At 38.8% G+C, this 22960-nt stretch overlaps 2 protein-coding genes across 12 annotated transcripts in view; one reads left to right on the plus strand and one right to left on the minus strand.

Moving 5' to 3' along the window:
* LOC101719675 (uricase) overlaps nucleotides 1-22960 on the minus strand; it is an 87397-nt gene that overhangs the window by 22015 nt on the left and 42422 nt on the right. Inside the window, exons 1-2 of one of the 11 annotated variants that reach the window (XM_021255459.2) lie at nucleotides 10114-10194; nucleotides 8791-8877 (exon numbers count right to left, since the gene is read on the minus strand). The exons of 8 other annotated variants lie outside the window; for them this stretch is intronic. Coding sequence is in view for 1 of the 3 variants with exons in the window: in XM_004841371.3 (XP_004841428.1) it covers nucleotides 10114-10143 (30 nt within the window). In the remaining 2 variants the exon portion in view is untranslated. Of the gene's footprint in view, nucleotides 1-8790; nucleotides 8878-10113; nucleotides 10225-14467; nucleotides 14489-22960 lie in introns of those variants that run through there. 2 more of the 11 variants (XM_087213003.1, XM_004841371.3) reach the window with 2 other exon arrangements.
* Nucleotides 10955-22915, plus strand: Dnase2b (deoxyribonuclease 2 beta). The gene is made up of 6 exons (XM_004841370.3): nucleotides 10955-11084; nucleotides 13905-14082; nucleotides 17393-17474; nucleotides 19668-19829; nucleotides 21154-21351; nucleotides 22379-22915. Exons 1-6 carry the CDS (start codon nucleotides 10972-10974, stop codon nucleotides 22717-22719), a joined length of 1074 nt encoding a protein of 357 aa, XP_004841427.1. The 5' UTR covers nucleotides 10955-10971; the 3' UTR covers nucleotides 22720-22915.

Consider the following 22960-nt stretch of genomic DNA (forward strand, 5'->3'; position numbering starts at 1 on the left):
ATGATACAGACTAGTTAATGCAAACACACAAAAAAGATTGCAATACAGGAAGAGCTACTTCAGCTCATACCCTAATTGGGAATTTCCTCTTCCGGAGAAAGTGGGAATAAGAACTTATGCCTCCTGATCACCACAGCCTGGGGATAACAGGTACATCTGGCCAGAGAACAGAAGCCCAGGAAGAGCAGAAATGAGCACAGAGAGAGTCAGCAAGGCAAAGGGCTCACATTGCTAATCAGACAGCACTCCGGCACAGCCAGCCAGCCCGGAGAAGAGATTATTAGAGACACAAGATCTTGAGCAAGATCATGATGACACCAGGCAAATCTGTGCACTAGAACAAGGCTTGAGGAATCCAGCTTGCTGAGCAATGAGTCAGAATAAAAAGGACATATAATATAATAAATGATTTAAAATACTATGATTTTTTAAAAATTTTATTACAGTAAAAGACATTGTCATAACTCCCCCCTTGTTTCAAATGCATTCATCCCATGGTTCTTGACACTTTCTGAAGCAGATGTCTTTAGGTGGGCTCTCCTGGCTGCCTTCATGTTCTGACTCAGCTCAAAACATTTACTTTTCATGGTCATTTTGACTTTGGGGAAGAACCAGAAGTCACACAGTGCCAGATCCGGTGAATAAGGTGGATGAGGACACACTGTAATGTTTGCACTAGCTTCCCTTCCCATTGGATGTCATTCAGCAGCAGCATTCACAGTATTTTTTTAAATAACATTTTATAAAGAGGACTTCCAGAACTGCTTCCGAAAGTGGCAGGAAAAATGAGACAAATGAGCTCGTAAATGAGGGAGAATATTTTGAGAGAGATTAATGGCAATGTGTTTCTTACTGTAATAAATGTTTAAAAATCTAAATATTTATCATATTTTTCAATGCCCCTTTTTAACTATCTGAGCTTGGAACACAATGAGACAGTCTGGTGTGGGATCCCCAGAGAGTATTGAAACAAGACCTGGCCTGGATGAGAACTGAAGCTGTTCCCTTGTAGTTCTGCAGAGAAGTCAGAAGTGGGTATCAAAACCGCATTGTACATAACATGGGCAACATGTGCAAGACAGCTGTACAGTAAAACACAAAAGTTTCTCTCATCTGGAGGGTGTCCATGGGCTGAGAGATGGGCTTGGGCCTCTGGAGTAAGGCAACCCAGGTGAAATCCTTGTTCTGCTGCTTATTGGCAGAAGAGGCAATTTTATCTATAAAATGAGAATCATAGCAATGTCCATCTCTCAGGATTGATGTGAGGAGTACATAAGAAAAAACAAAAAGCACTTAGAAAAGTGCCTGGCAAATAGAATGTGCTCAGTAAATGTGAGTTATACTTACCACTGGCAAATAATAATTACATGTCAAATTTTGCATTAAAGGATCCTTCTAGTTATTGATATAAGTATTTAGAGAGCACACCAGACCAGAGCGCGTATGGGTTGCTCTTATAATCAGTTCTACTTCTGCCTTCCTACCTTGAGGGACATTGGCCTTATTTAAATTCTCATGATCACTGATACCCATATCTTTGGTTGTCCTTTCTCAGGCTTCTGTGGCTTGAGGAAACAAATTCACAAAAGAAAACTCTATTTCCTAGAGCAAGTCTCTGTACAAAATATCAGCAGGAATAAATCTTTACCTAGCTGTATGGAAGAAAAATCCTTTCTTATATATGCCTTGAAATATAAAAGGATAGAGACGTATTACATTTCTACAAAGTAATGTTGGAGCGAATGAAGGGATTTTAAATGACTCATCGGTTTCAGTTCTACTACGTGATGGCAAGTGTTTGCTTCGTTCCAGGCCATATTGAAAGTGACTAAATTGTCACAACCGTTTTGAGGGCTTTTAATCTGGAATCTGTTAACCCCCAGTGAGTCGATTTTAGGCAGAAGTACGTACTTTATGAAGCTGTAACTAAAACCTTATACATTTGCAGGGTGTGGGGTAGATGGGGGGGGGTGAGTACATAGATTTCATTAGATTCCAAAGGGGTTAGGTAGAGAATGCCTCGTAAAAGTTTAACAACTGCTGCTCTGTGTCAGTGGGGTTAAAATTGTTAGGGTCACTTTGGTCGACTTGACTTAGCCATGGTCTGACCACCAGGCACGGAACAGCGGGATGGGAGGTCATTCTCAGTCCCCAGTCATACTCCCTGCACCACCTACTAGCTCTAGGCCCATGTAAGTTCCTTAATCTTTTTATCCCTTCCCTTTTTGAACCATAAAATAGGATAATGATGTCACCTATTTTCTGTAATTGTTCTGAGGCTCAAAGTAGAGTAAGTGCTTAAAACAGAGACTGGGACATGGTAAGTGTCAGTGAGTGTCAGCTATTGTCATTATCTGGCCTCTCAATTTGATCAAAAATAGCAGTTGGAGCATTTTGGTATCAATTCCATTGCTAAACATGGGGAGACTGACTTGTTTCTCTTTTTGGTAAGGACTGAGAATACTGTGCTATAAAGGCACATGCTGTTTTCTGATGTCAGTAAGCTACTGATAAAAGAAATCCATGTCAGTATAAATCTTTGTCCATATTTTCATTGAATCTTTGCTGCTTATGTACACCAAGGGAATAGCTTTATATAAAGTTAATATTCATCCCCACCCATGTGCCATGCTTTCTAGCTTCTGTGCCTTTTGCATGTTTTCTTTTAATACTAATGTTCTCATATTTGTACTTTTATATACTAGATAGTAAATGAATTTTCCCATTCTCTACATAAGGACCAAGGCAAAAAAAATATATTTTTCTAGCCATTGGCCAGGATTTGATTTCAAGTAGCTCTGAGATTTTAGCCACCTGTAAGTATCCCTCCGTCTGCTTGGAATGCCATCTCCCTGTTGTCAGGTCTCATCCCACCGTGAACTCCTCCACAAACCAGTGCTCTTTCCTCTCAACTCCCAGTGCACTTTAGTGAACAGGCACTAGCCGTGAAGGTCGTTTTCTTCCTTATTATTCTTATTTGTGCGCAGATCTTAATATATTTCCAGTACAATATCTTGAAGACGAGATTGAATCATCTTTGTATACCTCAGAGCACCTGACAGTGCTTTGTACTGTCATAAATTAATCAACTAGGAAGGAGCTTTCTTACTTGCATATATTTTCGAAAATTTAGGTCATGTTTATTTTAGCAGGAAAAACATTTTTTTCAGCTCTAAATTACCCCATCAATTCAGCCTCAGGTTCACATTTTCAAGTTCCAGGATGAGGTGGTCGATACAGGAAGAGCCCACTACCCCTGGAAGAGCCCACTACCCCTGTTTCCTTACTGCATTCTGTTTTCTTCACTTGATCTTAGCCAAAAGGCCGAGAAGCGATACATTCTATTTTCTTATGAGAACTGGTACAGGGAAGAGAAATAAGGTTTGTTCATGTCACTTGTGAGCTGCAATTATCCTCAGAAAATAAGAACCCCTGTGAAATCACCTATGAGCCTTCTATATAATTAAATATTATCAGAAGTAGTAATATTATGGCACAATTTCCAACTGTTTTAACTTTGAACACACACTCATTTTTTCCTGCACAGAATCCCTTCATATTCGCTTTTTCCAATACTTAACAACGAATTTTGGTCTGGAATGTTTGTGCGTTCATCAAGTGGGTGTTCATATAAGCAGATTTTAATTAGAAGAGAACTACTGTGAAAATATTAGCCAAGATAATGGGAAATTTGTAAAGTTAAATTTTACAATGACTAGAATATTCTCTCAAGTCTTACAAGAGCTTCTGTAAGGATCACCTCCACCCTCCATATTAGATAGAACTACAAAAATGGAGCTGTAGCTGGCTCAGACCCATCCCACTTGTATAAGTATTACAATTTAGTTGCAGTGTGCTAGGACAAAAGGAAGAATGGTGCATGGAAGTTGCCTCCTCTCTCTCTCTCTCTCTCTCTCTCTCTCTCTCTCTCTGGAATATGCCAGAAAAATTTTTTCCCTTCACTGTTTAGATTTCTCCTTTACCTGGATGTTGACTTGGGCATTTGTGAACAGAAAGATTTCAGTGAAAATGGTATAAACTAATATGAGAAAAATGAGCACTCCTATGAACAATTTAATACAATTTTGGTGGATCTTAATAATGACAAGAACAAAAACAGTAAATGATAATCTGAGAGGCAACTAAAGTTTTTTTGTTTGTTTGTTTGTTTCGCTGCCTAGGATCTACTAAATGTTAAATTAGAAAATATTGATATCCAGTAGAAAATGTTACATTGGTTTACCTTGCAAAGGTAAAGGGAGATGTGCATTATGTTCAAAGAGTGACTCTAGAGGGATTTCTCAAGCCAATGTTCCAAGAGCAGCATAAAAACTCACCTGCATAATTACAGGAGAAAGAAAGGGTGTGTTACCTACTGAAGACTCTGATTACAGGTGCTCAGTTATTTTCATTTTTCTGCCTATGACCGAGGAAGAGAAAGGCATCACTAAATGTCGGGAGGAAAGATAATTTTCTTTCTAGACTCTCCACAGCAGAGACCCTGGAACGGAGCCTCTAAAATCGGGAAGGAAACCCCCCGAGAAAGAGTGGATGGAGACCTCTAAAACTGTGGTGAGAAGAAAATTTTATTGAAATACATTCTTTGAAAGATGTCTGTTTCTGAATGTATAGTCTTGGAAATAAAACCAATAGCAGCAACCACATATTGAGGACTTGATATGCATCAAGAAATTTATACATATTATTTCCTCTAATCCTTTACAAGAGCCCCGTGAAGTAGGTATCATTACCAGGTTTGATGAAGAAAGACACTGGGGCAAGGTAACCTCCCAAGGTGACACAGCGACCAGGTAATACAGGCAGGATGACATCTCTACCCCTGTACCTCCGGCTGACTCTTTCCCATTCCATTGCAGTCACTGCAGCCCCTTTGATCTGCTTGACAAACCCCTTCAGAGTTACACTCATTAGGCAAAGGAAGAAAACACTTGATCCCAACAGAAGGAGGAACTTGATCACACTAGTAGGCACTAGCACTTGCATACCATCTAATTTCCCATCCACAAGGACCTACATTGTTTTATTTACTTCTTACAACTCTGAGTTGCTGGAAAGAGTCCCCATTTTAAAATAAACTAGCTTAGAGCTATTAAATGAGCTGCCCAAAGTCACACAGGGACAGACCTACTGGGAAGGGCCCTGGGGAGATGGGGCAGAAGCTCACCCAACTCTGAGACCCGCTCCACAGGAACTGTTTCTAACACTCTGGTCATATTTAAAATATTTTAAACTATGGAGAATTCCAAGTTCCAATGGATTCTGGGTTTATGGTGGGCATTTTATGCTATAAGTAGAGGTCACATTGAAAGGTAGTTGCCCTCTGGGCAGGATGAAATTTCAGCTTCATATCTAGAATAGATAACTCAAAAAATCAGACCACCTCAGATGTAAAGATCCAATCCAAAACACGGGCATCTGAAATGAATAGACACTAGAAATGGCAAATAAATATATGAAAAAATGTTCAACACCATTGGTCATTCGAGAGATGTAAATTAAAACAACATTGAGATTCCATCTCACTCCAGGAAGAATGGCTGTTAGCAAGAAATAAACCAATAACAAATGCTGGCGGGGCTGTGGGGAAAAAGGAGCCCTTCTCCACTCCTGGTAGGAGTGTAGACTGGCGAAACCACTGTGGAAATCAGTGTGGAGATTCATCAAAAAACTAAAACTAGAGGTTCCATTTGACCTAGCTGTTCTCCTTCTTATTTTCCCAAAAGAATTAAAAGCATCATACCACACCAATATATCCACACCTGTATTTATAGCAGCACAATTTGTAATAGCTAAATCTTGGAAACAGTCCAAATGCCTATCAACAGATGAATAGATAAAGATATGGTGTTTTTATACAATGGAGTACTACTCAGCCATGGAAAAGGATAAACTTGAGAAATTTCTAGGTAAATGGATATACCTTGAGATCATACTCTTAAATGAAATAAATCAAACACACATTTAAATATCATATTGTTTCTGTGATGTGAAAAACCAAAAAGGTAAATAAGGACAAAACTGTTTCATAGATATTGGGAAATAGGAAGAAAATGTTCAAATGGGAAAGGGAACAAGGAAGGGAGATGGGAGAAAGGAAGGAGGAGAGAAGAGAAAAAGACAATAGAAGGGAAAAATAGGGCCAGGGATTTAGCTCAGTGGTTCCGGCGCCTGCCTTGCAAGCGCAAGGTCCCAAGTTCGATCCCCGGTACCAAAAAAAAGAAGAAGGGAAAAATAGAAACAAAGCTTTTGTAAATAAGTAGGGGAAGAGGGGTTGAAGGGAGGGGGGGAATTGGGGAAAAAAGAATGTGTTATGCACAGGTACAAATTCCCTATGATGAATGTGATCATTACATTTATCTAAAGTGCACCAATAAAATAAATTTTTTAAAACATTAACCCTTCCTAACTCAAAAAAAAATAGAAAGTTCTGCTTCATGTCTTTAGCAATAGGGTACTCATTGAGTTCAACATTGACTTTATCTGGAGAAAGACCCTTGAAATCATACATAATGTGGGCTTGTTTGTGGCCATTTAAAACCATGTCACAAAAGCACTGCTTTTAGTCTATCTGAAGGGAAAAGGAAATAACTTTGTCGTGGAAGAAATGGAAACAAAGCTGGAAGGAACCAGCATCAAATGGCACCAGTTAGACGCCAGGGCTAGGCACATTGCACCCCACTGAGCCCTGAGAGGTCTTTGTAGAGATTGTTGTTCAGAAAAGGAAGCTAAAACTCTGTGAAGACCACACATGGCTGGTGAGAGGAGGGGCAGGCACAGAACTTAGGTCGGCCTGGTTCTTTTCACTGTAGCCACTTCCCGGACACAACAATTATAATAGGGTATTACTTATTACATACTTGCTTTTGTTTATATCTCTGACTAGATTTAATTCATTCTAAATTCTGCAGAACCCCACAGAGAAGTCTCTGACACCTCTTTCGTGCAATCCATCACCTAGATGGCAAGTGCTGGGCTATGTCCAGGGACAAACAGTAAACCAGACAGACACTTCTCTGCCCTTGCAGAGATTACTCCCTACAACAAACTTCTGTAGAGAAATCAAATAGTTAATATTTCAGGCTTTTCAGACTGTCTATAGGGTCTTTGTTTCAATTACTCAACTCTGCCATTAAAACTTAAAAAGCAGCTATACATAATACATCAATGAATGGTTCTGGCTGTGATCTAATAAAACTTTATTTATAAAAATCGGCTGTAGGGCCAGGGATTTAGCTCAGTGGTTTCGTTGCCTGCTGTGCAAGCACAAGGACCCGAGTTTGATCCCCAGTACCCCAAAAATAAAAATAAATTTTAAAAAAAATCGGCTGTGGGCCAGATTTGGCCCACAGGTGTTTACTAGTTTACTGACTACTACTCTCAGGAAAACTCAGAAAAGGAATCAACTAATTAGTAACACATAGTGCTAATTATTCTAATTGAGCTCATATAGTGAGACCTGAGGCAGATTGGGAGAGAGCAAGGATAGCTTCCAGAAGCGACATGGAACACTCATTAAAATTAAACAAATACAGTTTTCCAGCCCTCTCTCACTATTCTACTCATGTTTTCCATTAACCGTGTTTCTCATAAGCAGTTCCTTTCTCTATATTTACCTCTCACCTCTTTTTATCAAAATAATTCAAATTCTCTCCCTTTCCTCTCACAAGTACATCAACCTTTGCCTTCCATCTGTCACAGTCTAGATTTTACTCAGTTCTTCAACAGTCTTGTAAAAGTCTGACAAAAATAAAGCTAGATTGAAACAAATAAATTTATGGTATGTAAATCATACTTCAAAAAGCAACCAAAATAAATAAATAAAGCCCAAAGCCTGCCTCCTGGGAGTCCTCAAGGATAACTGAACTTTTGATGACACCCATGTAGCGCGGGGTCTACAAAAACCCAACTTTATCCTAATCTCAAAAGGTTTAACCGTAACACTTCAAGGAACATGAATTTACAGACAAAACTCAAGTATAGCACAATAGCAAGATATCATGAGAAAGAGTTGCAGAAACAATAGCAAATTCAAATCCACAAAGACTTTAGCTATTGGAATTGGATGCAAAATACAAAAATAACATATTTAATATTTTGACAAAAATAAAAGAAAAGATTGAGTGTATGGGCAAGAAACAAGAGTCCATAAAAAAGATAAGTAAATGTGGAAAAAATACCAAAATTTCTACAAATGTACTTATGAGTGGGTTAAGATACAGTTTAAGCATACAACTCAAGAAAGAATTAGTTACAGTATCTGAAAGATATAGAATAAGTAACAGGTGAATGTTCTGGAAGAGACAATTAGAAAACTGGAAGATGGTTGCGGGTAAGGAATCAATACTAATGAAGATAGACACACAAAGAGCTGGAATAAGTGAAAGAGGTATACAATGTACAGTACCAGCAAGATGTGATAAAGAGAATGGGGAAAAGGTACTATCTGAAGAGTTCAAGACAGATTTTCCAGAATTTCTGGGTGAATGAAAGCGAACTTTCAGCCATAAAGTCAGAAGCCATTACCAGGTGAAGAATTCCTTGTTGTAGGTGGCCAAGTTACAATGAAGCTTTTTTCTCCTCTTTTAAGAAGTAATTTTGAAAGAGCTATGGTACAGTATTTTCATACTTTTATACTAGGGTTTCAAAAGCAGGAATACCAGGAAAAACATTCTGTCCCATTTGCATTTCTTCATTCACCAAATTTGTGAGTTCCTTCCATAACATTATTTTGTTGTTTTTAATAAAAATAGAAACACACTTGAATCTCACCTGTAGGGTCACACTGAAGTCTTTGGAGACCCTCGGTGTCTCCTACAGTGTTCTACACAATAGTGACTGTATAAGGAAGGTGGTTGACTGAAAAACAGCATGATTGGGTCATTAGGGACAGAAGGTACGATGAAAGTGAAATCTGAAAGAAACCAACCTAATAGTCTTTCCAGACCTTGAAATAAAACTAGAGTTAGCACACACTGTCCTAATGTAGACGTGCTCCACTTCACCTTACAGAAATGTAAGAATAATCACAACTAACACTTAAAGATCCTCTACTATCACCAAGCAATCTGCTGTGAATGTAATGAGCAGAAGAAAACAGGAATTATTTTATATCCTATTCAACGAACTGTCTTTAGCTTTTGTAACTGAAACAAGTTGCTTATTTTCTCTAAATGCATCAATGAATCCTATGCCTGCTGTGTTCAGTTATTACCAGTATGATACCAAAAAGTTTCACAAGCTAAAATAAATAAGTAAAATCAATTGTATTTCACTTTAACGTAGAAACATAAACTTCATGCCACAAATTTGTCTTATTGTTTGGAGTAATTGAAATCATTTTCCCAAATAGAGAAAAAAAAAAAAGCCCTGTATAGGGCCGAGGATTTAGCTCAGTGGTTCTGCCACCTGCCTCGCAAGCGCAAGGTCCCGAGTTCGATCCCTGGTACCAAAAAAAATGAAAACAAACAAAAAATCCTGTATAAAACAAAATGATACACATGGAAAAGTGATAAGAGAAATGTTTCCTGGTTTAGTTAATTTGGTCTGCACCCTGTGGGAAGCTGTGAAGCTACCAGATACCACACAGCCTGGGCCTCAGGGCAACTACTTTAGACATCTAGGGTGCACCAACATTACCAATAAGCTTATTTAAAATGTAGATTCCTGGGCTCAACTGGAACAATTATAATTTAGCAGGTTTGAAATGACGCCCAGAATTCTGCCAATTTTTTGCAGGTGCCAAAGGTAACGTGGGCAGGTAGTCTGGAGTATTCTTCATGAAAGTCTGTTGAAGGAGAAATAGACCCATACACCCTCCCTTTTCTACAAGTTCAGAATCCTGAACAGTGATAGCTGGACTGTAGCAGTGATCTGATTTGCAAGGGTCTGCTTTAGCGTGGACCCTGACATGACACTGATCTGGCTCCTTTATCAAAGGGACAGATTAGAGCCATCAGGATTTCCAGGCATGAGGTTAACTGCTATTCCTTATGACAGAATCTTTAATACTCAATTCAAGAGCCAAGAATTCAAGGAAATTCTTTGCAAATGTTTACCTACTCCTTCCTTTTTCCAATAAGGGCTGAATCTCACCTTTTCATAGATGTTAGAGTAAAGGACCATGTTCCCTTGGTCTTCAACTTCAGATTCCGTTTCAAGAATGAAAAAGAATAGTTTGGACAAAGCAGAAGCTTGTGAAGTTTTTTATTTAACTGGAAGAGTAAGTGGTCAATATGTTTACCTGATTGTATAGCAGCCAATCAGACACCAAGGTCTTTTTAAAGCACCACATAGAGTGGCCCAAACCAGGGAGACAGAAAAGATATGTCAACATTTCTGGTAAAAATACAATCAAATTTGCTCCTACTTGCAACTCCTTAAAGTACTGTTTCACAATTATTCCCTTAAGTTAGAGATTATTATGTGACAGATCCTAATTATAATTAAACCATAAGGCTTTGCCATTTTTATTTAAGGCATGAATTATTGTATTTGCTCTCACTCATGGTCAATCAGAAGGGAAAAACATGAAATATATTTAATTCAACATCTGCTTATAAGATGGAGTTCCCCTCTCCACCAAACATCACACATCATGTTCACTATAAAGAATTATATGAACACACACAAAAATCTTACACACACAATCAGTTGCGCGCACATGCACACACACACACGCACATCCCTTTTTCTCTCCAGAACTTTTTGATGACTTTGCAAAAACAGTCAACTATGCAGCACAAAGACATCCGGAGTCACGCTGGGATCTTGTGACAGAATCACAGGATTACGTGGGATTCATCCCATTTTGAAAATTCCCGAACAACAAACAGCAGAGGCAAATGGAATCAAATGCCAGTGCCAGTCTGAGAGAGACTTGAAACTCAGTCTTCATAAACTCTCTAGGGAAAGTTGCCTGCTGTGGCTTAGAATAAAGGAAACAGATAGAAAATGACGGCAAGACTTCAAAGAACAACTATTGGTTTGGTCTTCTTTGGCCTCTTTGGAGTCCTGGAGGCGGCAACAATAGCATGCAGAAATGAAGACGGTGACGCCGTGGATTGGTAGGTAAATGAACTGTAAGGATTGGAATATGCGAACAGAAAGCCAGAGTATGGGAGGCAGACTGTCTGGCTGCGAGTTTCCTCAGAAGAACTTCTGAGTTGTTTCCTCCCTTTAAAAGAAAGAGACGGAAAGTATGGAAATGGGCTATGCCTCAGACAGGGTTGGCTCTGAGTGGGAGTGTTTCCACCTGAGGAGGACTGAGCAGCCCCTCTTGGATGTGATCCTGTCCTCAGGAGGGCAAAGCTGGCAGCCATAGAAGTGGAACTGAGCTCACAACTTTGGCCAGTTGGCAATTTTCTTTAATTAAATGTGGCTTTTCCGAACAGAAACTTTTCAGCATCCCTTTTTATGTCTGCTAAGGGAGAGGAGGCAAATGACCTTTTTCTGGAACTGGAGAATGCCCTTTTTATGGGGACAAAGAGGACGTGATCATACACAGCACTATTTGTTTAACCTTGGTTTGTTAGGTAGCACAAGCAGGGGTTGGAATAGGGTAGAAAGTCACTGGCCTCTTGTGTCAAAGAGACTAAACACAGTGTTGCATTGTAGTCATAGATTCTCCTAAAGCTCTCATTCCTTTTTCACTCTTTAATTAGGGTGTTTAGGTTTGCCGTTATAGTTAGCATCAAGCTTTGTGTGAACTTCAGGCTAAAGAAACAGGTAAGTCACTCAGACTATTTTCTAGCAGTTTCAGAGCTTCTACCAGGCCTTGTCCTGAGTTTTGAGATATAAATATAAAACACACACACACACACACACACCCAACACACACACACACTACCCTCAAGGAGTTCCCAGATATGTGATAAGGCCATGAGTCAGGCATGGAGAAGCATAGCGCCAACAAGGCTTCTTCAAAGAAACAGTGTTTGAGCTAAGTTTTAAGAAAAATAATGAAATAGCTAAGAAAAGAGATGCAAGGGCTTCTTGGGCCGGTAAAGGAGCAATGAGGTAGTACAGAAGCCAGAAGCAACACAGAAAGTTTGGACATGTGCGTGCTTTGGTATTGTAGGAGCCTCCAAGCCATGTGGGAAAATAACAGGAGATGAGGGTAGGAAGGTAGGCAAGGGCCAGGTCATAAAGGACTCCATGTGCTGAGCTGAAAGATTTGACTTGACGTTGAAAAGGATCTATTGAAGAGCCTCAAGAAAGAATGAGGTAATGTCAGATTTGTTTCTTAGGAAGCCCTTTAGCTGTACTGTAAAGGCTAGATTGAAGCTGACCCACCTGGAGCCATGGATAGCAATCAGAATTCTGTAGGACTGCAAGCAAGAAGACATGTAGACCTGAGCTAAAGAGGTAGCAACGGAAACAGAAAAAAAGGAATACTCTGAGAGCACCTCGTGGTGAGTGGACTGCTGGGAGTGAAAGAAGACTTTTAGGTTTCTGGCTTCTGTGGCTGTGTGATTACGCTATCTAATACTATAGGATGAGCAGATGTGGAGGAAAATACTATAAACTTGGTTTCAAAAATGCAGACTTTCAGGTTTCTGAGAAGGATTTTTGTTTAGTTTTATCTGGATCTCTACAGAGCAGTCTGAGCTCGAAATAGAAACTATATAATTGGAGATAGTCACCCAGGAAACATGTTTAACAGTTCTAGTTCTCATGTAGTGAGCAAAGGCACACTGGCTCACAAAGGCTTCACTGGTGGATCACCCAACAGTGATTAATATGTAAAGTTTACTTTTCCCACAACTGAACATCCAGCAGAATACATAAGCAACTTGTTACTTAATTGCTGCCGTCTACTAAGAGAGTCAGAAAGCAGAGACCATCAAGTCAGCAAACAAGCCTGTTTCTTCCTCATGTGAGGACCCGGCCCTGTGAGTCACAGAATGTAACCAGGGCAGGGAAAGTTCTCTTGAATAGAAGTGTAAGACTTCCAAGCGTGATGTGAAGTTCTTGGGGGAAGTGTTATTCCATAATATAAAGTTTGGTTCATGGTGAGTGTTTAAGGGTTAATTATGGGGGTTCATGCTATTAGAAAATATTTGGCCCCACAAATAGCTGTCACCTGGGGGCAATTTTGCCCTCAAGGTAGTTGTGAAAAGGTCTGGAGACATTTTTGACTGTAACACCTTGGGCGTACTACTGGCATCTAATAGGTAGAGGCTGAGGGTCCTAAGATGCATAGAACAACTCCCACAACAATGAATGACCTGTCTCAAAAGATGGGTGGAGCATATTGAGAAACTCTAGGATAAGAGATCTAAGACTGCGTGAATACTCTGTGGGCCCACCTACCTGTGAGACACCCAAATGAGATATACAAACTGGAAATAATAGAAAAGGAAACAAAAGATCTATTTAATTAGTTGGTCTTGGGTCCAAATCCTCAATGCATTCTGCTAAACTGAGATAAGGAACGTGGTTTAGACCAGCTAGAAGCTCAAGGAAGCCCCCATCTCCCTAAATTCCCAAATCTCATACCCAGCTAGCCAGCTGCAAAGACATGAAAATAGCAGCATTTATAGCAGAAGAGGATCAAAGACTTCTCCAATGCCCATCTCAATCATGGCCTTCTCCCCACTACAGCCATAAGGACTGCAAAACCAGTGTCTAAGGACTTCTACCTCAGGGTCCCCAGTCACCAGACCAGCTAATGTCATAGAACATGTCTAGTCAGAGTCACATTTCTTTTTCTGAGGAGGAGCAAGAAAAAGGTATAGAAAGGGGCAGAAATCTTGACCAAATCCCCTTCCTTAAAGGTCTTCTGTCAACATAAGTGAAAGATATACTTCAGTGCTTAGCCCAGGGACAGCCACCAGGAAAGCAGTTGATAAATGACAGTAATTCATAATTATTTCTTCTATCAGGTTTATTTTCTATAAGTTACCTAAAAGGCAAGACAAGGAGAGTGGAGAGACTGGGCTAGAGTATCTTTACCTAGACTCCACAATTGGAAGCTGGAGGAGGAGTGAGCAGCTAATAAATGCCACCAAAAGTGCTTTGGGAAGGACTTTACAACAGCTGTATGAAGCCTATGCTTCCAAGGTGAGTTACAGTTTACCATTCATTTGAATCATAGAAATATGCATAAAGCAGAATCTAAAACTTCCAGAAAGCAATTTTGGAAGATATTTTCCTATTCATCCACCCAATCCCCCCATCCCCCAATCCCAGCAACTTGAAGTAAACAAGCTCACAAACAATCTAGGACAACTAACTGAATCAACCTGGACAAGACCTTCAGAAATATGGCATCAAGTTCTTAGTTCACTTGGCATTGTCCAGTGATATCACTGGGCAAGGTACAAACTACTTGCGTATTGAAGTCTTCTGGCTGCCAAAACTTCTGCCAATTCACTTAGTACTTGCTAGCTCATCCACCTGACAGAAAGAGGGAGAAACCCCCCTCCTGCTAAAAGGCAATATAGACCTGTGATCAAGATGCCATGAATCATGGGTTGTCTATGTCATGGTGCTCGTGAGTGGTAGCAATCCAAGTGGAGTTCCAATGGGTCTTCCTTTTAATCATTTTCAAAATGGTAGGCTGATACCTAAGGCTCTAGTTTCAAGGACCTAGAACTAACTTGCCTGAATGGAAATGAAACCGGCTATCAGGACTCATCAGGCAATGAGCTAACCAGGCGGAGACAAAGGTTGAGCAGGCCTGCTGGCTCAGTGTGGGCAGCCTCCCAACATTCCAGCTTCCATCTGTCATACAGTGATTGCTTTCCAACGTGGGGTAATGAGTAAAATCAAGCAATAATTAACATCCACTTACACTCATCCATGTGTTTCCTAACAATAACTTACAGGGAAGCAAATATATAAAATGATGCTGTTCCCATAAAGTGCCGGGCTTTTACATATGTCAAATAATTTAATGCTCATTACAAGACTGTTTTAGCCTCTAGCACTACTGTATATGTGTATCTGAATATTTACTCAAAATGAGCAGGGAGCTGTCACTGCATGTGATAATACTCATTTTATTCACCTGCATTAAGAGCACCCTTCAGAGTGAAATTACAAATTTTAAATGACTTTGTAAGCTGTTTGAAGACATCTGATGTGCCAAAGTACAATTTGAGGTACTTTTAAAAATTATTTAATCTCAACAACAACAACCCTGTTTTCAACACACAGACCATTATGTAAAATGAAAACTGCCTGCGGCTGCTTCTGTTTTCCAAGTCTAGGAACTCAGACCAGGAGCACAACCCATTAGCGAGAAAATAAATGCCCATGATGTTTCTTTCCCCCCTCATGGAGCTGCTGGGGCAGGAAAGGGAAAAAGGAACATTATCAAGGCTGTGTCATTCACCTTAGTTGATGTACATTGTTCTTGGTTTGGCAGAATCCAATAATTATCGCAGGAGGTGCAAAGGTAGCCCCAAAGCCTAGGAGAGAGGAAGAGCTAAACTGCTTTCCGAAATTAAAAAAATAGGTGGAAAAAAGCAGGAAATTAAAAAGTGTGAAGAACAGAGGGAAATTAGGAGATCGAGGTAGGAACATCATGATGTAAAATCATTCAATGTTCCTTACCTTCAATAAAACCTCTTCACACAATGCCTTGAATAATTGGCTCTGGGAAGAAAATGACAGAAAAAGGACTGGCTTCCATGTCTGATGAGCAACATAAGAGAGCAATGTGTGATACCTCAGTGAGATTGAGTGTTCTTTGGAAGCTGGAACTCCGTGTCAGAAATGACCATAAGAACATAATTTTCCCAGTCCCTGACCTAGAATTGAACTTATAAGAGCAGAATGCAAGATCAGACCAACTAATTTTAAATCTCAAATGTCAAGACAACCAAAGTGAATAGCTAGGTTATGTTGGAATTATTTCTTTTCTTTTGCTTTTCCAAATAAGAACCCCCACACACACACACCATAATAATGCTGAGATAATAATGCTCAAACTGTATTGAAGTTGCCTATGCTTTCCTGATACATTTCCTGCTAGACTAAGGTCAGAGACGTGTCCATTTTTTTCCAACATCCAATAGTCAAAACAATACTTGACATTTGTGTTAAAAGAATAAAGCAGTCCAAAGAAACACACCTATTTTAAGTCCATGATCTTTTTCCTTTATCAATAGCCTTTCTTCCTACCAACACCACAAATCATTTAATCTTGGCTTTAAAATTTTTAAAAATTCATCTTTTATAAAAATAAAAATCCTCATCAAATCCTCCCAAAGTCCCTCCTCATTTTACCCTAAAACCACACAAATAGCCTCATTATCACATTCGATGTCAGCTCATAGAATAACTGTCAGAGTGCTTCAGGGAAGGATGGTAAAAATACCACTCTGTATGGAAAACAAGGGTAAGAAAACAGCTAACTTTTCTGACTATGCCTGAGCACAACAGCCAAGAATGCTACACAGATTATGTTGTGCATTTTAAAAATCTTTTTAGATAATATCAAATAAGTAACTGCAGGAGACTCATAATTGACCTTTTCTGAGAAAAAAGAAAGGGCTTTTTAAGGAGATGGGTTGTCCTTTTCTGCTTTCATTATGTCACTGAGATTTTTTGTTAATATCAACATTATTGGCTTCAATAAAAGTCACTGCATTATGACACAAATGAAATGGAACCACCCAGAGCAAATATAAATGCTTTTCCTAAACATGACACTGCCAAATTAATGGCCTCATTTTGACTCAGATATTTAGCTGTTTGGAGAATTGACTGCATTATTCCTTACTGGAGGAAATCCAATATAGCACAGTAAATTTCACCACTTTCTCTAAGCAGGAAAATATCAAGTTAAAAAGGTAAATTGACATTGAGAAATGGATTGAAGCAAAAACCCTCCCATATCATGGAGGAAGGGGGGGGCAGATAATGAGGAATTCTGATTAAATACAAAGCCAAGAGCAGGCAGTGGAGTACCCAGTGGGCAGATCCTGACAGCCGGTTCTGTCTGCACTGTGCCTATAGTATCAATGGAAAAAGCCCAGGTGTAATCCTTGGCAGGTTGTTCCTATTCCATTTTCTGAACAAATAATTCCACCTTCTTTTATCCTAAACTGGTTTTTAAATGGGAAAACTTGTTGCAAAGCAAACGAGAAATAGTAAGATTGCCCTCATACACAGATTACAATGCATAGGGTTCCTGCCACGGAAGTCAAAACCATCCATGGTTGAGAATGGTCTTCCTGCCCCAGCCTACTTTGGTCTTGCATGTAACAGCACTCATACTGATGAGGAACCTGCCTGTTAGGAGAATGGGTGTTTTCTCATATGTAGTAATGAAAGCTCCGTACTGTAGGCTGGGCAGCTGGTAGAAACCCTGTGAACATTTTAAGGAGATTTATGCCATTATAACCTTAATATATTCCTGCAGAGTAACAACACAGCCTATCTACTATACAACGATGGAGCCCCTAAATCTGTGGGTTACAACAGAAACTTTGGCCACACCAAAGGTATGGTGACAGCTTTCCTGTTAGAAATCAGCAATTTCTTAAACCTTTCATCTTGCGTATTCACATATTCCATACTAAAAAGATAGCTTTTGTTTTTAATGGTTGTATTTTGGCTTATTGAAGTATGATTTCTATATACTAGCTTATAAAATAATTACATAATTTGATTTGGCAATCCCTGCTCAGAAATCCTATTTTATTTCTTAATTTTTACATATACGTTTTAGAGCAAAAATCCAGGTTCTGACTACTGGGAATATCAGGTAATCTATACAGGTACACACACATACATGTACATATATAGGTAACTTTGCAATACACCAGCAATTCTATATTACATATATATGCATATATATGTATATGCAAAACATACATATATAGACTTTTTAGTTAGATTTATTGAATTAAAAATATAAGTAAAATTCACTCTTCATAAAGTGCAATTCCATTTGAAATAAACATTTTCGGAATGTATTTTTAAATATTTGTTCATATAGTAATTTTTGTTATATATTTGATTACATAGTATTATATGTAGTAATTTTGTTATAGGAACTTTGTCATTTTCCTATTTATAATCTATGCATATACATGTACGTATACAGAAAAACTCAAAATTCAGGTAAACAAAAAAAATCTGTATTTCTAATACCTGTTACTTAAGTATGCTTAATCTTTTCTACTTTAAAAATATTTATTTTTAAATGTTTTATGACTATTATGACTACTTTTCAACTTACTATATCACTTAATATATAAACAGTAATACGGTAATAGTAATTATAGCAATTAGTGTTCTTCAGAAGATTCTAAGCTCAAATGCCTTTAGAGAAAGGTGGGTAACGTGAGCAAGCAAAGTAGGCTAAAGTGGCAGGTAGTTGCAGGGCCCATAGGAGGCCAAAAAGAGGCAGTTATTTTGCTCTTTGGCCTATGGCGTGTAATTTTTCAGGAGATGCTGAAAAGTAGTATGTGTGGAAAATCTCTTCAGTTTTTAAATATTCACAATAAATTCAAAACTCTAAAATCACACTGCAAGCCTAGTAGTATATCTACAAGCTGCCTTTGGTCCATAGGCTGCTAATTTGTAGCCTCTGATTAAGAAGAAGATAATTTTAATGGGGGTCAAATGTCATGAGCATTGAAAGCTTTTGATTTAGTCCTCCTGATGCCCCTATTTACACAGAACCCAACAATTTTTACAATGTACCACATTCTCCAACCTCTCCTCCAGGAACCTCTGACCACCACTCCTACTCTGCCCTATTATTGCTGCAAAATTTTAAGAACAAAGAAAATGGGGTTTGATATCAAGTTAGGGAAGTTCTCCTTGCCAATATATACTCTAACATCTGAGGTATTCATTCCAGGCAGTTGGGATTTTATCAAAATAGCACATTCATCTGGGTAGAGGGGAGCACCTGAAGGTCATCCAGCTCTGTTAGGCCACAGAACTTACACGAATGAATTTTATGTTTGCATGTTCATGGGCAAACTGGAAACTCTACCACACTAGACCTGTCTTGATGAAATGCCCATTGGACAAGGCTCTTTTTGCCATGTCACAAGACGATGAAAATCTTTTTTATTTTTTTTCTTTCTGGCTTTCATGTTAGTAAGCTCAAGAGATTTTTCTAAACCTAATTAACAAGGTTACTTTAACATGGCTTCCTTTTTTTCTCTTTGTCTTCTTCCTCAGATATGTAGAGGTTAGTGTTTCTTGTTTAATAAATGAGCATCAGTTTCTTAGAACAAAGTACTACCAGTACATTTCTCCATTTGATGTTCTCGTTTTTAACTCTGTTTTTATCAGACTTTTGAAAATAGCTTAGCTATTTAGTAGTGAAAACACTGTCTGAAGCTTGCCAAGTGACTGTATAGTTGAGCAAGGTCAAATTCCAATTTAGCAAATTTGCGTGCAAATCTTCCTTGAAACTTCAACATAAAATTCCTCTTAACTCTTCACAGAGTGGCTGCCCTGGCTCCCCTTTTGTAGTGGCTTATTATCAGTAATAGGGCAGTTTGATGTGTGCCTGATGGTTTTTGAAATTTTTTTTAAATGGAGCTTAATCTTTGTGATAATTAGTTTAATAAAATATTGCACTAAAGCATAAATAGGCTTAAATGTTACAGCTTTGAACTCTATTTAAAAAGGAGCTTTTTCTACTTTACCTATGCTAAATGTATCTTTGGTAGGTTTACTGCTATGGAACAAAATCCAGGGATTCTGGCTGATTCATTCTATTCCCCAATTTCCTCCAATCCCTGAAGAAGGCTATGATTATCCATCCACAGGAAGACGGAATGGACAAAGTGGCATCTGTATAACTTTCAAATATAACCAGTATGAAATAATAGGTAACACGAGTATATGAAAAGTACATAGCAATGTTGGAAAAGAAATTGGGAAATGTATTAATAAATGTGTCACTTCATTTGTTACTTTCTTCATAGACCTCTGGTACCTAGATTCTAATACTGACTCTGCCCTGAGGAGGCACTGGGCAAGTTCACTTACTGGTCCTGAGCTCCTCTTCTACTGGTTACATTATAGAAATTGATCAGGCAGATGCAGTAGTTTCAAAAGAATTCAGGAGATAGACCACAAAAATGGGTGAAACAGACAAATGTTATATGAGCTCTGGGGACAATAACAAACTGGGGTTTTGACTTTCCCCTGGATGCCCTCAAAGGCCTCAGTATAGTGTATCGTGGCTCTGCAGAAATACAGGCCTACTAATTATAGATCTCCCTATTTTTAATGAGGAACCAGAAACCTAGGGTGTGTGTGTGTGTGTGTGTGTGTGTGTGTGTGTGTGTGTGTGAGTAAAATTCTGATTTTTTTAAATATAGGCTCAATCTTATTTTAAAAATTCTGCAGACCAAATGTTTCCTATATGCTGCCAACATGACACCTCTGAGCCAGATACATTTCTTTTACGATCTCAAGCTCAAATAACCAAAAATACTTATATTTAGGAAACTATGATGTGGGAGGAGGAAAAGTAGGAATATTGTTTTACCAATCCTTTTTGTACTGAGGAAGTTGCTAAACAGTGGTGAAAACTAATTTTCCTCCAGATACAGGAAATTTATAAAATGTTTCTCATCAAATTTCCATCTTATGACAAGGATCAGAGCCTCTCACCTAAGTCAAACCCAGTTGAGTTCATGTAGCAATCAGAGAGCTAACAGCACAAAGATAAGGTATGCATGCTGATGAGTTGATTATTTTTGAAACTGGATGATCAGTACATGAAGTTCTCTACTTTTATATATGTACATATAGAAGGAAAAACATATGGCCTCCAAGACCAGATTATCTGAGTTTGAATATTAACTCCATCAGTTACAAGCTTTATGACCATGAGCATGTGGCATAAAGTCTTAGTTAATTCATCTATAAAATGAGGTTAGTGATACAGCAGAACTTACCTAATAAGATGACTGTGAAGATTAACCACGTAAAACTCATAGACAATGTTTGCAACATAGGAAATATTCAACAGGTGTCAGTTAAAGCATTTTGGTGTCAAATACCTTAACCAAAAACTATGTGAAGGCCATTCCTTTTAAAAAAGAGAATGCTTGTGTTTGAGAGTGTCTTATTTTGTTTTGTTTTATCTATAATATCAACAAGCATTTCTGTCTAAATCCTCAACTTTATTGTTTATTGATTCAGATTCTCAGCTCTTGGTCTGCAACCCAAACATCTATAGTTGTTCCATCCCAATCACCTTTCACCAGGAGCTCATCCACATGCCCCAGCTCTGTGCCAGCTTCAGCTCATCTAAGATCCCAGTCCGGCACCTCACCACACTTCAGTCAGCCCAAGGACAAAGCTTCCTCCATTTTGCAAAATCTGATTCATTTCCAAATGGTATGAAAGACCATCATAAAACAGTATTCTCTATATGCTGTTGGGCTCACTACAAATTATACAGAAAAATATTCTGATGATTCAGGGGGAAACGATGTAGAAAAGAAGGAAGAAAAGAGGAATAAAGGGGAAAAGGAAAATCAGGGATCAGTTCAAACATTTGCTGCTCGACTGGAATAACAGGTTTGCTAATTCAGTCACAGAAGCATCTCACAGCCACACAGCCAGGGACCACTCAGTCTATGGGGGGCCACAGGCGTTGCCTCTTCTCTCAGCCCTTAAGAAGTCATTTTGAGGCTTCTCAACTTCTTTAAACAACCCTGCCCCCTCACCAATAGAGAGAACAAAGATCAGTGTGGAGATTCCACCATGAGATTGCACCCACACCCTTCCAACATTGTCATCTGTCTTCACTCCCTTTTCCTGGCTGTTCTTCCACCCCAACAGAAGCAATGGACCCTTTGTTCTCTGGAACACTCAACAACTTTGATTTGTCCACTTGGTCTTCTCTGCCTGTTTTCCTTTGAGTTTCCCACTCTACATGCTCCTTCTTCATAGCATGAGGAAACATGCCTAAAAACCTTCCTTCAATTATAAATTCCCTATATTGCAGTTTTTCCTTTTTCTACCCCAAATTGCCATCTAAAAACCTCATGAAGGGCTTCACCTGCTTGCATGGTGCTCCTTCACTGTAGACTTGCTTCTGTCTATAAACACCAGTTCTCCCCATCACCAGCCATTGCCTTAGATGACCTCGCTGTCTTCCTTGCTTCCTTCCTTCCTTATTTGCTTCCTCCCTTCCTGCATACAATTTACTGAATGCCTACTACTTGCCAAGCCCTATGTCAGGCACTAGAGATGCAAAAATTAATGAGATAGAAATAGTCTACTATCACAATTATGCTATTGTTGTGCTTGTGATATCCACCTTTCAGGAGTAAATGATAATTTCCATTCCGAGGATATTTTCAGGGATTTATCTAAGTGTAAATACAAACCTCACTCTCTCTTTCCTTCTGCACACTAGACATCTTGGCAGGCTGGATGGCTCAACAGTTGAAGACACACTTGCTATCAGAAACCTGGCAGCGAAAGAGACAAGAGCTTCCTTCAAACTGCTCCCTTCCTTACCATGTCTACAATATCAAAGCCATTAAGATATCTCGACAATCTTATTTCAGTTCTTACCAGGACCATGCCAAATGGTGCATTTCCCAAAAGGGCACTAAAGATCGCTGGACATGTATTGGAGACCTAAATCGGAGCCCACACCAAGCCTTCAGAAGTGGAGGATTTATTTGTACCCAGAATCGGAATACTTATCAAGCATTTCAAAAATTAGTTTTGTATTATCAGGACTGTGACTAAACTTGGTCAAAGAGTACAAGCGCTATAATTGAAACATTGATAATGTGTCTAATATCATTAGAGACATTCTTTACATATTAAAACCTAAATACACTCAACATACTACTAAATGAAACAATTTTCCCATATTTACCATTTTATGTTCTAATTAGCGAAAATTCCTGTACTTTTAATTTATGGTATTATAAACATAAACTGATATATAATTAAAATGAGAACAGAGGTGATAAGAAGAAAAGTA

This window comes from Heterocephalus glaber, unplaced genomic scaffold (genome assembly GCF_053883595.1).
Source record: "Heterocephalus glaber isolate CG9 unplaced genomic scaffold, H.glaber_assembly_v1.0 deba00001442, whole genome shotgun sequence".
Lineage (NCBI taxonomy): Eukaryota > Metazoa > Chordata > Mammalia > Rodentia > Bathyergidae > Heterocephalus > Heterocephalus glaber.